Below are 14452 nucleotides of genomic sequence, written 5' to 3'. Positions count from 1 at the left end.
TTTTATATCTGCACACTTCACATGCATGTGTGTGTCTGTGTGGATACACAAGTGGGAAAACTTTATCATTACACTGAACACTAGTTCATTCCAAATGTGGTTTTGCATGACTATACTTGAAATTCTGGTTTAGATAACTTGTTTGGTTCCCACACAACTGCTCAACCACTTCTTTTAAATTACCTTGATGTGGTATAGATTATTTACTATGATTTAATAAAAGCCTCTCTATTTCTTTGGAAACAGAAATTTGAAAACCTAGGTGCAGAGATGTCAAGGAAGATATGCCAGAGAAATTCTTCATTTAAAGTCAAACCACATTTTTTTAAAAAGTCTTTTTGGATTCTTTATCAGTTTGAGAAGAGCTCAGGGACCTTTACTGTTGCAAGTTTTTCTCTTTGCAATTCTGAGAAACAAGTACTACTTCATTAATTAATGAGGATGTGTAGAAGAAATATAAGCATCATCTTATATCAAAGATGAGAAGAAAAGCTTCAAGATTTGTTAGATCAGTGGTTCATAAACTTTACAGGAACCAAAACCTGTTTCTGTTTGCAGCTGAATTTATTCAGTGTTAAGAAGTGAGAAGTCAGTACTTGGGTAGATTCTGTTCCTTACTGGACTTCCACACCAGTTTAATTTGGATTATTGAAATCCATTTAGTGATTGTCAAATGACAGATATTAATAACATCAAAGGAAATGCTCTGTGTACTCCTGTCCTTGGCAGTACTTTTTTTGGAGAAGATTCTTTTGGAGGCACCAATTATGGATGTGAACAAGCCCATCTGCTGCCATGCAGGGCTATCTCAGAGATAAAAGCAAGACTCACAATGGTTCAGAGAAGCAGCAGCAGCCTTCCCTTTGACAGTCCTCTGATAAGCCAAAAAACTAAACCCTAAGTGCTTTTCCTAAGAGCATTTGAGGCAAGTTGAGTGCTTAAAGCTTCTTTTTGATAACCAAGGACTTTTTGTTTGTTCTGTTAGCATCAACCCTACTACTTTTCCCTTGGAGGAAGAGTAAAAATTTCTCTGCTGCAGTAAGTTTGCTACAGCAAACATTGTCAGATCGGGAAATTTCCAGTTCAGCTTGAGTTCAGCTAACTAACACAAAATACATCATTTCATATGATATTACAAAATCAAGACTTAGATACTTTGTGTCAAAAAGCATGGCACTAAATATTTTTATTGTATTGTACAATTACATATTGTTCTATACAGACTAATAAAACAAGATACCATAACCACCCATTGCTCTTTCTTACTCACATTTCTGTAAGCAATTTGGTATCAGAAATACAGTAGAATCATATTTAAGCAGAATAATAGTATTAAGACATAACCTTCCCTATGTTATTTTCATCAGTCACATGACACACTAAGAGTTCTAACTACTTCAAGTATAAATAGAATTAAAATGGCAATTTAAAAGAAAAGACAGTGACTCACAGCCAATAAGAGAACATCATGATGGTGATTCAAACCAGTGTACAGGCTTGTCTGCTTCTAACTCTTGGTACTTTTTGACAGTGGGAATGGTTTATTTATTTATAAATATTTTAAGTCTACTGAACATTTTTAAAGGAATTTGCTAAGAGTGCTGTACTGCCACTAGACTTGGTTTAAGAAGAGATGGCTCTACCTCCTTTTTGATGCAATAATCCTTGTTGATCGGAGCCTCAGGACAAGCCTTACCTTTGCAGTGTCTGTGTAGCACATCCAGTGCAGCAATGAGGAACTCGTGTGCATCTTGTTGCTCGTACCCTGCTAAATGCCGTGCGTGAGTCCATACCAGGTGCAATAACCTATATGGAATGTGAGGAGATCGGTGCCCAGAGTAAAACTGCTCAAAGCAAAGAGAAGGACATGACTGTTAACAACTTACGTAGCCTCAGTGCATTTCATTATTAAAAAGTTAAATGAGCGCAATTAGTCAAATCAATTTAAACCGTTTAATTCTGATGGTCTTAATAATAAAGGAGAGAGACAGCTCTTTGACTACTGAAGAAGTGATCTCAGAACTGAGCACCTCAGTTTTCTCCCCTGAAATTCCATCAGCTTGTGACAGATTAGTCTGAAAAATGTGGGGGTGCAGGGAGTGGGGCAGACAGACACAAACATCACTCACAATTTGCTTACTGATACCACTGGCTTTTATTAAAATAGCCTGGGGAGGAAAGAAAGGAAAAAATCCTGCATTTGAAAAGGATCAGCAATTTCATTCACAAATTATATGAATGAAATGCTCCCCCCATATCAGAACAAACACTGAAGATGATGAGAATATTAGATGCTGACTGTCAGCCAACCCCTGACCCATGGCAGCTTTGCATCCAAACGCAGTGCACAGTCCAATTTTATGGAAAAATTTCCAAGCAGGGCAGCAGTCTCATGCCAGTACTGGCCTTTCACTGTAAAAGGCTTTAAAAACAACTTTATTGAGCCAGCTGTTTGCAGAGCTGAAGGTCCCCATTCAGTCAGCGATCCCCAAAACCAGCTGCCGTCACCGCTCCAGCAGGGTGTCCCTGCCTGGGAATCTGGTCCTGGACCAGCTCCTGCATCTGCTCCTTCATCTGCTTCAGTCAAAATCTGATGAGCTGGCTCCAGAGTGACTAAAACTGCCCCAGGTGATTTTGCCAGAAGCACATTAGACAGTGCACAGATGAATTATTCAGTCACCCCAGCCTGATGTGAAACTCTGCTGCTGGGGGGTGACACAGCTGGGGAGGGAAATCAGCACAGGGCACAAGGACACTGCCCACTGCAACTTTTTTTAATTAAAAACAAGCCCGGTCCCACTTGAAAAAACCCAAACAAACAAAGAAAAAAACCCCAACCAACCAACCTATCCCTAAAAAACATGCCAAAACAACACCCATGCTAAGGGTCTGTGTTTCTCTGGGTTGAGGTTCAGCCCCTCCTTTATCCCTGCATAGTGATACCAGTTCCCAAAGCAAAACACGGATGCTTGTGGTGTCCCTGCAGGGAGTCAGAAAAGGCCCAAAAGAGCTTATTCACTTGACAGAGTGACATTTTATTTCTAGTAAGTGAACATTTGTAAGTCATTTTGCCTTCCCTCACCTTCAGCAAATGCTGCCTGCAACACCACAATTATGTTTTCCCAAGATCCTATCAAAGCCATGGTGGTTTCTTTTCAGTTACTCTTCCCAAACAGAAGACCGTAAGTGGCAAATACACAAAGAACAAAAGTAAGATTTAAACCCCCAGCAGTATATAATTCTCATCCTTATTGGAAAAGTGAGCTTCTTTCCCCAACCCTGAATTTTCCTCTGCAGAGTCTGTGAGCATTTTATGTAAGTCCAAGCACAGGCACTGTGCTACAAACCTGCTGAGAGAAAACACTGTATCTTAAGAGACAGGCTGGCAAAACGCAGCACACGCACAACCTTCATCTAGTCCTCATATTGGTAGGGTTTGCTACATGATTTTAGTGTATTTCCTCCCACAGAAATTTCTTCCTCACAAGCTCTGCTTTTCCCAAACAAGAAGCTGCACCTCTGCAGCCAAACACCACAAAATGCTCCTATAAATACAACGATCAATAGTTAACTCTGATGCCAACAAGGATGACACCAAGGGACTGGAGCAGGACTGTGGTAATTGAAATCTGCTGACGCAGCTGCTGCTCAACATAATTCAGGGAACTGCAGCAATAAAACTTCCCTGTTCTGTCACTCCTTACAATTAGTCCCAGAGCTCTCCGGTCATTTTAACCACCAGCACTCCATGTAATTACTCCACTGCAGACATGAGACTTGCCAGCAGATTTTACATTCTCTGATGCCTCAGATGGATTTAACATGAAGCTTTATCAAATTATTAACTATTATCACACAAAAAACTAGAAATCTGCCCAGTAAGAATGTGGGGTGGGGGAAAAGCTGCACTGCTCAAATAAATATTAAATGAAACAAAGAATCTGAGCACATTCAATAACAATATTTTAACTGGAATGTATAAAACATCCATCCCATCTCTGTCATTTCCTTGCTGCTGGGAAGAGCAGCCTATCAGAGCTGTTCCAATCCACAAAAAGGAAAAGAGTCCATGTAAAGTCTTATTCCAACCTTTTCACTGAAGTGTGCAAATATAAACAATGATGTATTTGCAGGTCACCTTTAAAACACTTCAATGGCACAATTGTGCAAACATAATTTAAACATTTTTTTTTGTTTAAATTTATTTTCAGTTCAGCAGTATCAGTTGTTTATATTGGAGAGAACTAGTTTGAGCAATTTCAAAGTGCTGGGTAATATACTGCTTAACTGCTGTTCCAGGAAAGAAAAGGGAGGAGGGGGAGAAAGAACAAACCAACCCGGATTCAAAGCCTCCATTCTTACACAGAGCTCAAGTAAAAGTAATTTTGTTTTTCCACTTACTTAAAACACTTGCTGTTGCATTCTAGAAAGAATCTATGGGGGATGTAGAAGACTGTAGGCTTTGTAATTTGCATTATTGTTACCAAAAATATACAGACACCAGTAAGGTTTTAAAACAAAACAAGACCCCACCGTACACATCTGTATTTCTTTCTCCTCCTCCTGCCAGAAACATGCACAGAAGTTTCTCAATTATGTGAATAAATAGAGACATTTGATTTATCCTGCATATGTATCCGCTAAGCAGTCTCTGAGCTTTGTAATTAAGAGTTTATAGGCAGAAATCCCATACCAGGTTCAAGTCCAATCTGAGAAGTCAAAACCTCCTCCTGGAAACTGGTTCTCAGTCAAGACTTTAAATTTTCTGGCAATTTACAATGGATGAAAGGAGTGGGCAACACATGGAACACATGCAAGAGAACACCTTCTGGAGGTTTCCCAAAGAACAATGGTTCAAGGAGTCACAAAATCCATTTTGCTTGCATGAACTCTGTATGTTCTACACTTCTTTCAGGGGAAAGATTTTACTAAATCAGCACAAACTCTATTTTCCATGACAAAATGCAAGGCTTCTGTCTGTAAAGAGCCTTAGCTACACTTCCCCCCTCCCCTCTTGTATCTTTGTTTTAACTTATTTTATACAGAAGTCACTTCAACAGTACCATCTTCAGATATCAAAGCCATAAATCATCTCCTTTTCCCTCTTGGTCCTCACTTCTCAACTCTTCCTGTGGTTGTGCTGTGCACTGTGATGGGCTCACGAGGATGAGTAATGATGGGAAAAAGGAAGGTTTTGTTCCTTCCATCTCTGAGTGGATGCACTGCATTCTGCTCTGTTCCCAGGTATTCTTGCTATTCCAGTCACAGAGCACAGGAGATACAGGTCTGCTAATCCTACCTTCCCAAGTGGTCATTCTGGAAAGGATTTAGAGAAACCTTGGGGTGTGGACCATGCTGAAATTAATTTTCATTGGTGAAGCAAAACTAAAACACAAACACCAGTAGGTAAAAAGGAGTGCACAAACCCTTTCAGCCAAAAGGCTCAATGAATGGATTCTGTATGTTCTATCTTCCCTCCGTCCAGCTTCACCACTATCTGTTACTCCCAAATCCTTTTCATTCCTTTTCTTATGCAGTGTAAGTCATGTCATGATTCTATTGAGAAACAGGTTTCATGTAGCACAAACGAGAATGTTAACTGATGCAGTCAGATATTTTTAAAACAAACAGAGCTCAATGCTTGGCGTGTCTGCCAGAAAAGCTACCGAGAAAAAACCACCTCAGTCCTGAGAACCATCTGATAGTCATTACTCACCACCAACCTACTTCAAGGTGGAAGAACTTTGTAGCTTCCTATTTCACACAGAGAAATCACTCAACCTATATAACTACATGATCTTAAACAAGAAAAAAAAAAGTGGGATGAGTAACTTCTGTTCAGGAGGCAAAAGAGCAAAACTTGCTTATTTATATATAGGAAGTTTTATTTAATGTTCAAAACAGTCTCCCTTTTTCTCCTGGAGAGTTCCCACTCAGGCACTCACCAGATCCCCTGGCATTCCATTTGCCTAAGATCACACCTTCAGAAAAGAAGGGTGGAGGGGAGATGAAATTAACCCTTGTCCTGATTGTTTGTCCCTGGGTAAGATGCTTCGGGATAACCACACCAGTTAATCCCAGTGGGAAAGCTATGTGAAAACAAGACAGAACCTGAATCAAAGTTTTCCTGGTAATTCAATTACAAAGGAATTCTTAGCCATAGCAGAGATGTCCTAGTTTGCCTTCCTTTGCTCAGACCTCAGCTCTGCAAAGGCAGAATCTTCATTACAACCACTGCACAGAGCTGGGACATGAAACATACTCGGTCCGCTCTAAAAAATGCAAGACTCTTCATTTTCATTCTGAATGCAGAGAAATTAAAACTCACTAGGAACAGAACTGTACAATGGGTCCTGACAGAGTCATAAGCACAACAAGGTATTTACTGCTTGTGAGTTAAAATACACCGAGTTGGTTACAGACCCAACAGCTTTGCTTAGGAGGATTAAGCTCCAGTTTTACTTCAAGGAGGTTGAGTCACTTTCTGTGTCCTCCCACAGCACATGGCTGCAGTATTTAATGTGAAATAAGGACAGAGACTATTGCTGTCTGCACAGTCTGGTGTCACAGATATGGCTGTTCCCTCATCCATACACCCTCATGCTGCAGAACATTAATTAATAAAACTAATGCAAGTGTAGGCATGAATTTTGATTTGAAAATGAAGGCTGAGCTTCCCAAAGTTGTGTGTGAAATTAAACTTGATTACAATCGAAACTAACACAAATGCTGCATTTAAGCCCCTTTTTGGGTAACAGCCTGTTCTTTGCTCCATGCTCATAGTAGAGCAAAAGGCATCCTGAGCCATCAACAGGGCTCCACATACAAAAATGGAAACAAAAATCATTACCTAGAGAGTCTTGATCTTTCCTGCAGCCTCTCAATCTGTAATGTAACACTCATTTCCCCTTTCCCAAGGGATTTTTAAAAAAATTCATGTGCAAATAGAGTGTGGTGATGTTCATCAGCATGAGACTTTATATCACTATTTGATGAAAGGATATCAAGATTATAATAGTTCCTTATTTTTAAATAAGCAAATAGGTTTCTGCATTAACAGTGTACAGAAACTGGTATTTCTATACCATGACTGATTTTTTTATCTAAGCATTGTGGTATTTCCCCACTTAACTGCACATCTGGTTTCAATAATCCTACAGCTGCTACCTATTGGTCTGCCTGCCTTTTGTTTTTACCTCCTTTCCTGACAGACTCAGGAACAACTGAAAAATAGAACAAAAAATAAGAAATATAACACACAGCTAATGACTGAACAAACAGCATCTAATGTTGCAAATTCTCAGGAGTTTTGAGTATGAGCAGAAAACAACTTTGTACTGAAACAACTATGGAGGCTTTACCTTCCATATATGTTTAACTCACTTGCAGTCACTAAAAAGAATCATCTCTGGTAAAAAAGGCACAGGAGTAAAATCAAATTGAAAATCACAAGATTAAGGTAAAGCTATTTTAGGTTGGTCCCTATCAGAATGAACTTCCATGAGAGTGCATCCACAGAAAACCTGCTCTGTATACAGAAATTTTAAATGCTCCATGACAGCACACACTACAGCTCTTTTTTTTGTTGTTGCTTTTATTTTACTTACCAAGAAAGCAGATCTACCATTGAGGGAAAGGCACAGAACTGGGTCTGTTTGTTTTTAAAGACATCTTAAAACTAGGAGCCCATGTCCACCCACAGTCCTTACATCAGTGGTGTGGAATTACGACAGTTAATAAAGCTCTTCGACTATTTATTAAGGAAAAGCCCGTGCCTGTCTCACACAGCATGGACCAGATCTACAGAAAAAGACACGCTGCAAAGGCAGTTTCCTGAGTGAGAAAGGGAAAGAAGTGCAGCTTGTACAGGAAAGACACAAACTGTAGCAACACATTCACCCTCCTTATCCTTCTTTCTGGCCCTTACTGGGTTTGCACGTAAGAGATGATAGAAAAGATGTTTCTGCCACTACACAAGCACTGAATTGAGAGCTTTAAAATATTCATACAGACATACATAATCCAGTACCTTAAACCACAAGGCTATATACTGCTGCTTTACTCACTCCCATTTTCACCCAAAGAGCCTGTGACATATTTTCCAGTTACAACTTGCACCTTTAATTAAAGCACACATTCAGCTTTAAGACTAAGGACTCCCAGATCAGTCTCAGAAGAACAGGCAGCACTTTAATTATTTCCAATACCAGCTTTGCCTAAACAATGGTGACTTCAGAATAGGACTTAAAAGGCCATTAGTTTCCATTTCAGCAGCTGGGTATTTTTGACAGTGAGGTCTCAATCTTTACTGCTTTGTTTTACTACGTTTTGAGGGGAAACACAACTTGCATTCCTTTTGTATTTCCAAATAGAACACAATTCCTTTTGGGGTAAGAAACAGCATCTGTGGCAAGGCGATGCTCTGTGGAAAACAGCACTCACCTCCTGAAAGAGCGTAGACATTTCACAGACTAGACATGAGCTGGGGCTTTGCATTTCACATTTGTGCCTGTCGGAGAGGAAGAAATCTCGCAGCAGTGGAGTGTGGGTAAGTGCCTGGACAATACAGTTCATAAAACATGTGTTCCCAAGATTGATTAGCCCTCGTAGACCTATAAAGACAGAAAGGGGGAGGGGATGCATAAGCATTATCAAGTTAACAAAATGGTGTATTTGCATTTTTATGTAGTTTTCACAATATCGCCATGGATTTACTGTATTACATGCACAGCTCCAAGTACAGTTTTATATTGGTTTAGGGAGGCTATTGGTATTTTTGTACTCAAGTCACAAGAAGCTGCAGAAGCTTTCTGAACTACACTAGGATTTATTTCTTAAATTCTAAGAAATAAGGAAACCTAAAGGTTCAGCAACACCAATACCATTATTTTGCAATGGCTGTTGTGCCACATGTCACCAAAACATGTCCCTCCCCAAGCTTGGTACCAAAGTGCAATGACAACAACTGTTAAGTCAGTACAGTAAGAAATCAATATATTTAAATAAATCAGTAAGTAAGTTTTCAGATTGTTTAAAAAGCTTTCCCCCGTGCAGGTCACGAAGCCAGAATAAGGTTTTTGTACTGTTGTAATCATCATCTTTCTAAGGCACCAAAGAAACAGCCCCAACAAACCAAGTCAGGCTGTGACATCCACTGCAGGCTTAGGAGATTTTGTATAAAACCCAAGATCTGAGGAGAACAACCTTAAAAAAAACCCCTTTGAACAACCCTAATTCCACACTCGTTTTAGGTAAATTAAACAATAATCTACAGCATACATCAAAAAATTCAACTTGGCATAAGAGGATTCATCACACCTTAAGTCAAACACTCAGTAATGCCCAGAGATGATTCCTTGTGCTTGGAAACCAAGATGCTTAAAGGACAGCTCTTTTGTTGCACAACAGAAGAGAGGTTAGGAGTGGGGAAAGCTTTTCAGTCATTTGCAAGGTCTAAGTGAGAAGAAAAACATGCTCAATATCCTTGAGTATATATCAATATCCTTGAGTATTCTTCCAAAACGTTAACATAATACCACCATACAGGAGCACTAAATGAGAAGAGCAGCAGGTGGACATGAAGGCTTATTTTTAATCAACAACTTACTTTGAAACGATATAAAATGCACCGATAGCATTCTGGTATAAAATTAACATAGTCCTCTTCTGCAACAAAAATAGGGTTACTACAGAAACATCGAAAGAAAACACAGGATTACTAGACAGAGAATGAAGAATTTTCTTGTCATTCCATGGGATGAAAAAAAAACTCTCAGCTGGCAGTGCTGTGGTAATTAGAAGCGATGCAGTTCCCTTGCAGTACAGCAGATAGTGCTCCAAGGGCTCTTTAGCATCCTGCAGCAGGAGGGGGTGTGGTCCAGTTGCTACGCTACCGAGGAGAACCGGCACCACACCAGCTTGAACTGCACCCGGGGCTGAAGGCACGGACACAGAGAACTCCTAATTTTTTTTTTTCCTGTATGTAAAGCAACATCGACCTGCTTCCAACAGCTTCCTGTTCCTTCTGTTACAGGACAAAGTTTCTCATTATAGTACAGTGACTTCTACTGGGCAGAAGCTTGTTGCAATTATTTGCTTGATTTTTCATGCTGGGAGGCAGTAAGTGTGTACACAACATTAGCAGAGTGTTAAATAGTTAATTTGTTGGAGCAGCTTGAAATACTGTGTGATGCTTCAGCTTGGTCCACAATCCTATTTCAATTCCCAGTCTGTGTCTCTGCAAACAATGTCACAACAGGAGGGGCTTCATACTGTGCAAGTGGAGAAACATTTTGGTACCTCTTGCCTACCTCTCCCCTCCTCTTCTGCCAATTAAAATTGACTGGGTTTATTTAAATCATAGGCTGTGCTCACAGGAGGCTGGAAGGCTCCCTGACATGCAGGGTATTTTGAGAAGCAGAGTCTCCTTATTTCTCCCTCTGGTTAGCACCAGATTTCAAAGCCAGCCTGTTCAGCACAGAAGACTAGAGGAAAACCAGTAGTAAACCTAGAGATTCCCCCTAGCACTTTTCTTTTTGATGTCTAATAGAGCAGTCACAAAAGCAAACACATAAAGGCAGCTTTTTTGGAATCATTTATTAAGCATCATTTATTACATGCCTGTGGCTGGACTGTCTTTTCCCTGTGACCACAAGAATCAAATCTTCCTCAAAGTTGCCAGCAGAAGACAGTTACAGGCATCAAACTCAGAAGGCTCTTGGTTTACTCTGCTTGCTTGGTCTTTCGTGGATCTAAATGGAGTGATTCATGTGCTGGGGCTTCACTTGAATGAACCAAGACAAAGCAACCTGCAAAACAGACAAGGCTGAAATGTGAATACTCCGAACCCTAATAAAAATCAGAAAATGGTGGTTTGTAGCAAAACACAGGAACTTACTTGCTTGAAAAGGGAAAAAGGAAAGGAGCACACATGAATCTTATCCTTGAGGGAGCAATGACTGCAGCTGCTGTACAGTCTCTTAAACTGATGTTTGAAATTAAACAGATATGAGGAACTACAGCTCAGGTACTGCATAAGTAACTACAGCATATTGAAAAACATCAGAATTTGATGTAGGTAAACTAAAGAGCTGACAGAACTCAGAACAACACATCCTCTTGTCCGTAACTTTTATGGGGAATAATGAGTTTTATTGGAAAGAAAAACAGCTAAAAATTAAAGCCCATACAGCATTCTGCTCAATAACATATTGAGAATGTAAAAGCTTTGTGCCTGCCACACCTATTCCCTCCCCTTTAATAAAGCCTGGCAAGGTTTTGCTAGAACAGTCAAGCATTGCAACATGTGGGTCATAAATTAACAGAAAACTAATGTGCCAAAACTTCACATGCAGCAGTCTATTTGTGCTAGAGCACCAACAGTGGTCTCCACCAGGCTCTAATCAGAGCACAGTGTCAGAGCCTAAGGATTGCCAAGAGGCTCCAACCTCGACTAATAATAAAGCTCTGGTACTCTGCAAACCTCTGCTGTGCTTCATAGCATTGTCTTTATTTCTGTTTCTTATGAATTGTTTCTGAAATGAACAAGGGCAACCTGTGAGCTACTTAGTATTTTCTAAACATGGATGTGTGCTCTTGTGGGAAATGTACTGCACAGGAAAGCAGTTTTATTTCTGAACCTTGCTGATACAATTGTAAAAACTGGAACAAATTAATGTTGCTGTCAAGACAAAATAGTCATGTATGGTGTAATCATTAAAAAAAAAGAAACATCCTTTAATCATCATGCATGAATACAAACATTACTCTCATTCTGCCAAAAGCCGTGCAGGCAGGGCATAAGCAAAGGCAAGAAATCCACTTTTGCAATGCCCTGAGCACAGGGAAACCCATCTGGGAAATTCTTTGTATGTTTGGTCTCAAGACCGGGTTCTGGCTGGCTTACCTTTGTCAGCTTCAGTTCTTCCATCTTCTTCCAGGAATGGGTTCTGTTTTTCCAATGCTCAAAGCAATAGATCTGCAACACTGGGCAACAACGGTTGTTGGGATGCAGGGAGATCCAGAACACTGGTTCTGCCAGTCCACCCACGCAGGGGAGATGAAAAATCCGAGACGAGATAAGGAAATTCCACTTCTCCGTGAAATGCAACTCTACAGCTACTAGAGGTGGGGAAGCAGGGAAATCAGAGGACCACACATGAATAGAAAATACAGAAAACCCAATCTTGCCCTCTTGGAGGAAGTCCTGTTTGCTTCTAAACCCAGGCTTCGGGCTGGGAAAGACAGCAAACAAACCAGTCTGAACAAATGTTCCCACGCAGAAACCTGGGATTTAGTGGAATGAAGGTTCTGGAAGGAAGAGCAGTGGTCACTGGACAATGCACCTTGGTGAGACAACCAGGAGATCATTCAGATGCACCGAAGCACAGCCAGCCTAAGATCCCTTCCACATGAAGCACAGGTTGGCAACACCTTAGAGCAATCTTTGTCCCCTACCCCCAGTCCCCCATCTGGTGTTGATGCTGCCCTGCAGCTCCATCAGACAGTATCACAAGTCAGTGCAAGCTGAGGAAGAGCTCACTGAAATATTTAAAGACAGTTCAACATCACCCTTGGAAACAAAGAGTGTAGCACAGCAGTGAAGATTTCTGGAATAATTTTGGGTCATCATCCTATGTTCATCCAACAGGAACTGGCAACAACATTTAAGAGCATCTTCCTGAAAGTATTTCAAGAGAGGACTGCCCTACTTCCCAGCACCAAAAACTACACCCAAATTCTCACTCAGCTCTCAAGTTTCAGGTGCAGAACATACCACACATGACCAGAATGAAGCTGCCACAAACACTGGCCCAGTCAGACCCAGAGCTGCTGTTCCACCTGCGTGCCAAGAGCAGCAGTTTTGCTAATGGGGTTAGTGACAGCAATTATTCTCCAAAGCTAATCCCTTTTGAAATGTTAATACAAAAATACTCATACTCATTTCAGAAAGCAGCAGTATGCAGATATGTGAAATTACAAGTCTACACAGGAAAACTCATGACATTCTGTGACACCAGTGATCACATGAGTGATCAAAAAAACCCCAGCCATGCAGTTTTGGTGAATTTATTCCCCACCACTTCAGCATCCTTTCTCAGGGGCTGAAACCCACAGTAACTACAGAAGCAGAAATACTGAGTCAAATGAATTAGAACTTTTTCTTCAGAGGTTTTTACAGCACATGTTTTACAAACTTACCAATAATACATTTGGGTATTAAATTATTTTGACAACTGTTTAAGAAAAAGCTACAGACACTTTTGCCACAGCAAAATTAAATGAAAAAAATTCAACCACTTGATCTTAAAAACTAACTGAACAATTTAACTACCTCCAGCAAACAGAACATCTACCCTGAAAAAAAAAAATCATCCTGGGTAGGGAGGGGTGGGGCAAGAAGAGGAAGAAGAAAATATGTGATTCATTGATTCACATTGCTTCATCAGTAGATCTTTTTTTCAACAGAGTAGTTTTGACAGCAACAGCAAGCAAGGGATTACATGAGAGATGAGAGAAGTGAAGATGAACACTCAGGGCAATAATCTTTCCTTGCTGGGTTACTGCTGAACCAGGTGAAAACATGCTCATGCTCCCCCCCTTTTTTATTTTTCTGACTCGACTCCTCTTCTCCAGCTATTCAGGGCTGCCAGGTCAGTCACTGCTCAGTTTGAATCACTGTAAATCCTTTGGAAACAAACCACCTTCCCTGAGCTGTATCACCAGCACCACCCACCCATCTCCCACCCCCTGAGCTATTCCATCACCAACAAGCACAACCTGGAGAGCTTCGCTCACTCTTCTGTTCTACCCAGCTTTTAAGCTAAGCCTTTTAAATCACAAGTTGGAAGGGAGTTCTAGAGCAATACATCTTAATTTATAGGAAGAGATCTGTGATAAATTTTTTCAATTTTTCTATATATATTATATTCTATACATTAATGTTTCACTATATCACTCCATTATATAAAAATACCTATTGAATATCATATATGTGTGTGCACATCAAGATTCATAAGCCATGTTGAATCCTGGAGTTTTGTGAGGCTGAGAGAATGACAGAGGACATAGTATTTAGATAATATTGTTATACAAATTTCCTGTTTTAACTATAAGTATTTTCATTTGTCACTAAATCAAATAAAAATCAGACCCTTCATCTAAAAGCCCTGGTAATACAGAACCACTCAGGATAAGACTATGAAGAACAATTCCTGTAGACAGAGAGAAAATAAATTATAGGACTATTTTAGACACAGTGCATTGTGCACTGCACCAAAACCTACAAGTTTAGCCACCCCTACACAGCAGAAAGGCAAATAAATCAGAAAAGGCCTTCTGGAATGAAAAAAAAACCAAAGTCAACATAGGAAAAATAAATATTTGAATTTTAAATGAAACCCCATCTTTAACTTTTCCATTTCCAGCAAAAGGATTCTGGATCACTGCATTT

At 40.1% G+C, this 14452-nt stretch overlaps 1 protein-coding gene across 6 annotated transcripts in view; it reads right to left on the bottom strand.

Annotated features, from left to right (window-relative positions):
- The window catches only part of USP22 (ubiquitin specific peptidase 22), a 96140-nt gene that overhangs the window by 16923 nt on the left and 64765 nt on the right, over nucleotides 1-14452 (bottom strand). For all 6 annotated transcript variants that reach the window (XM_042036885.1, XM_042036883.1, XM_042036882.1 and 3 more), the window contains 2 exons: nucleotides 8443-8612; nucleotides 1697-1844 (listed from right to left, as the gene is read on the bottom strand). In XM_042036885.1, the coding sequence (XP_041892819.1) occupies nucleotides 1697-1844; nucleotides 8443-8612 (318 nt within the window). The remainder of the gene's footprint in view (nucleotides 1-1696; nucleotides 1845-8442; nucleotides 8613-14452) is intronic.

Source organism: Corvus kubaryi, unplaced genomic scaffold, assembly GCF_017639235.1.
Source record: "Corvus kubaryi isolate FWS band 111438036 unplaced genomic scaffold, C.kubaryi_AGA036_p1.0 37387, whole genome shotgun sequence".
In the NCBI taxonomy this organism is placed as follows: Eukaryota; Metazoa; Chordata; class Aves; order Passeriformes; family Corvidae; genus Corvus; species Corvus kubaryi.
This window is presented reverse-complemented; position numbering and strand designations above follow the sequence as displayed.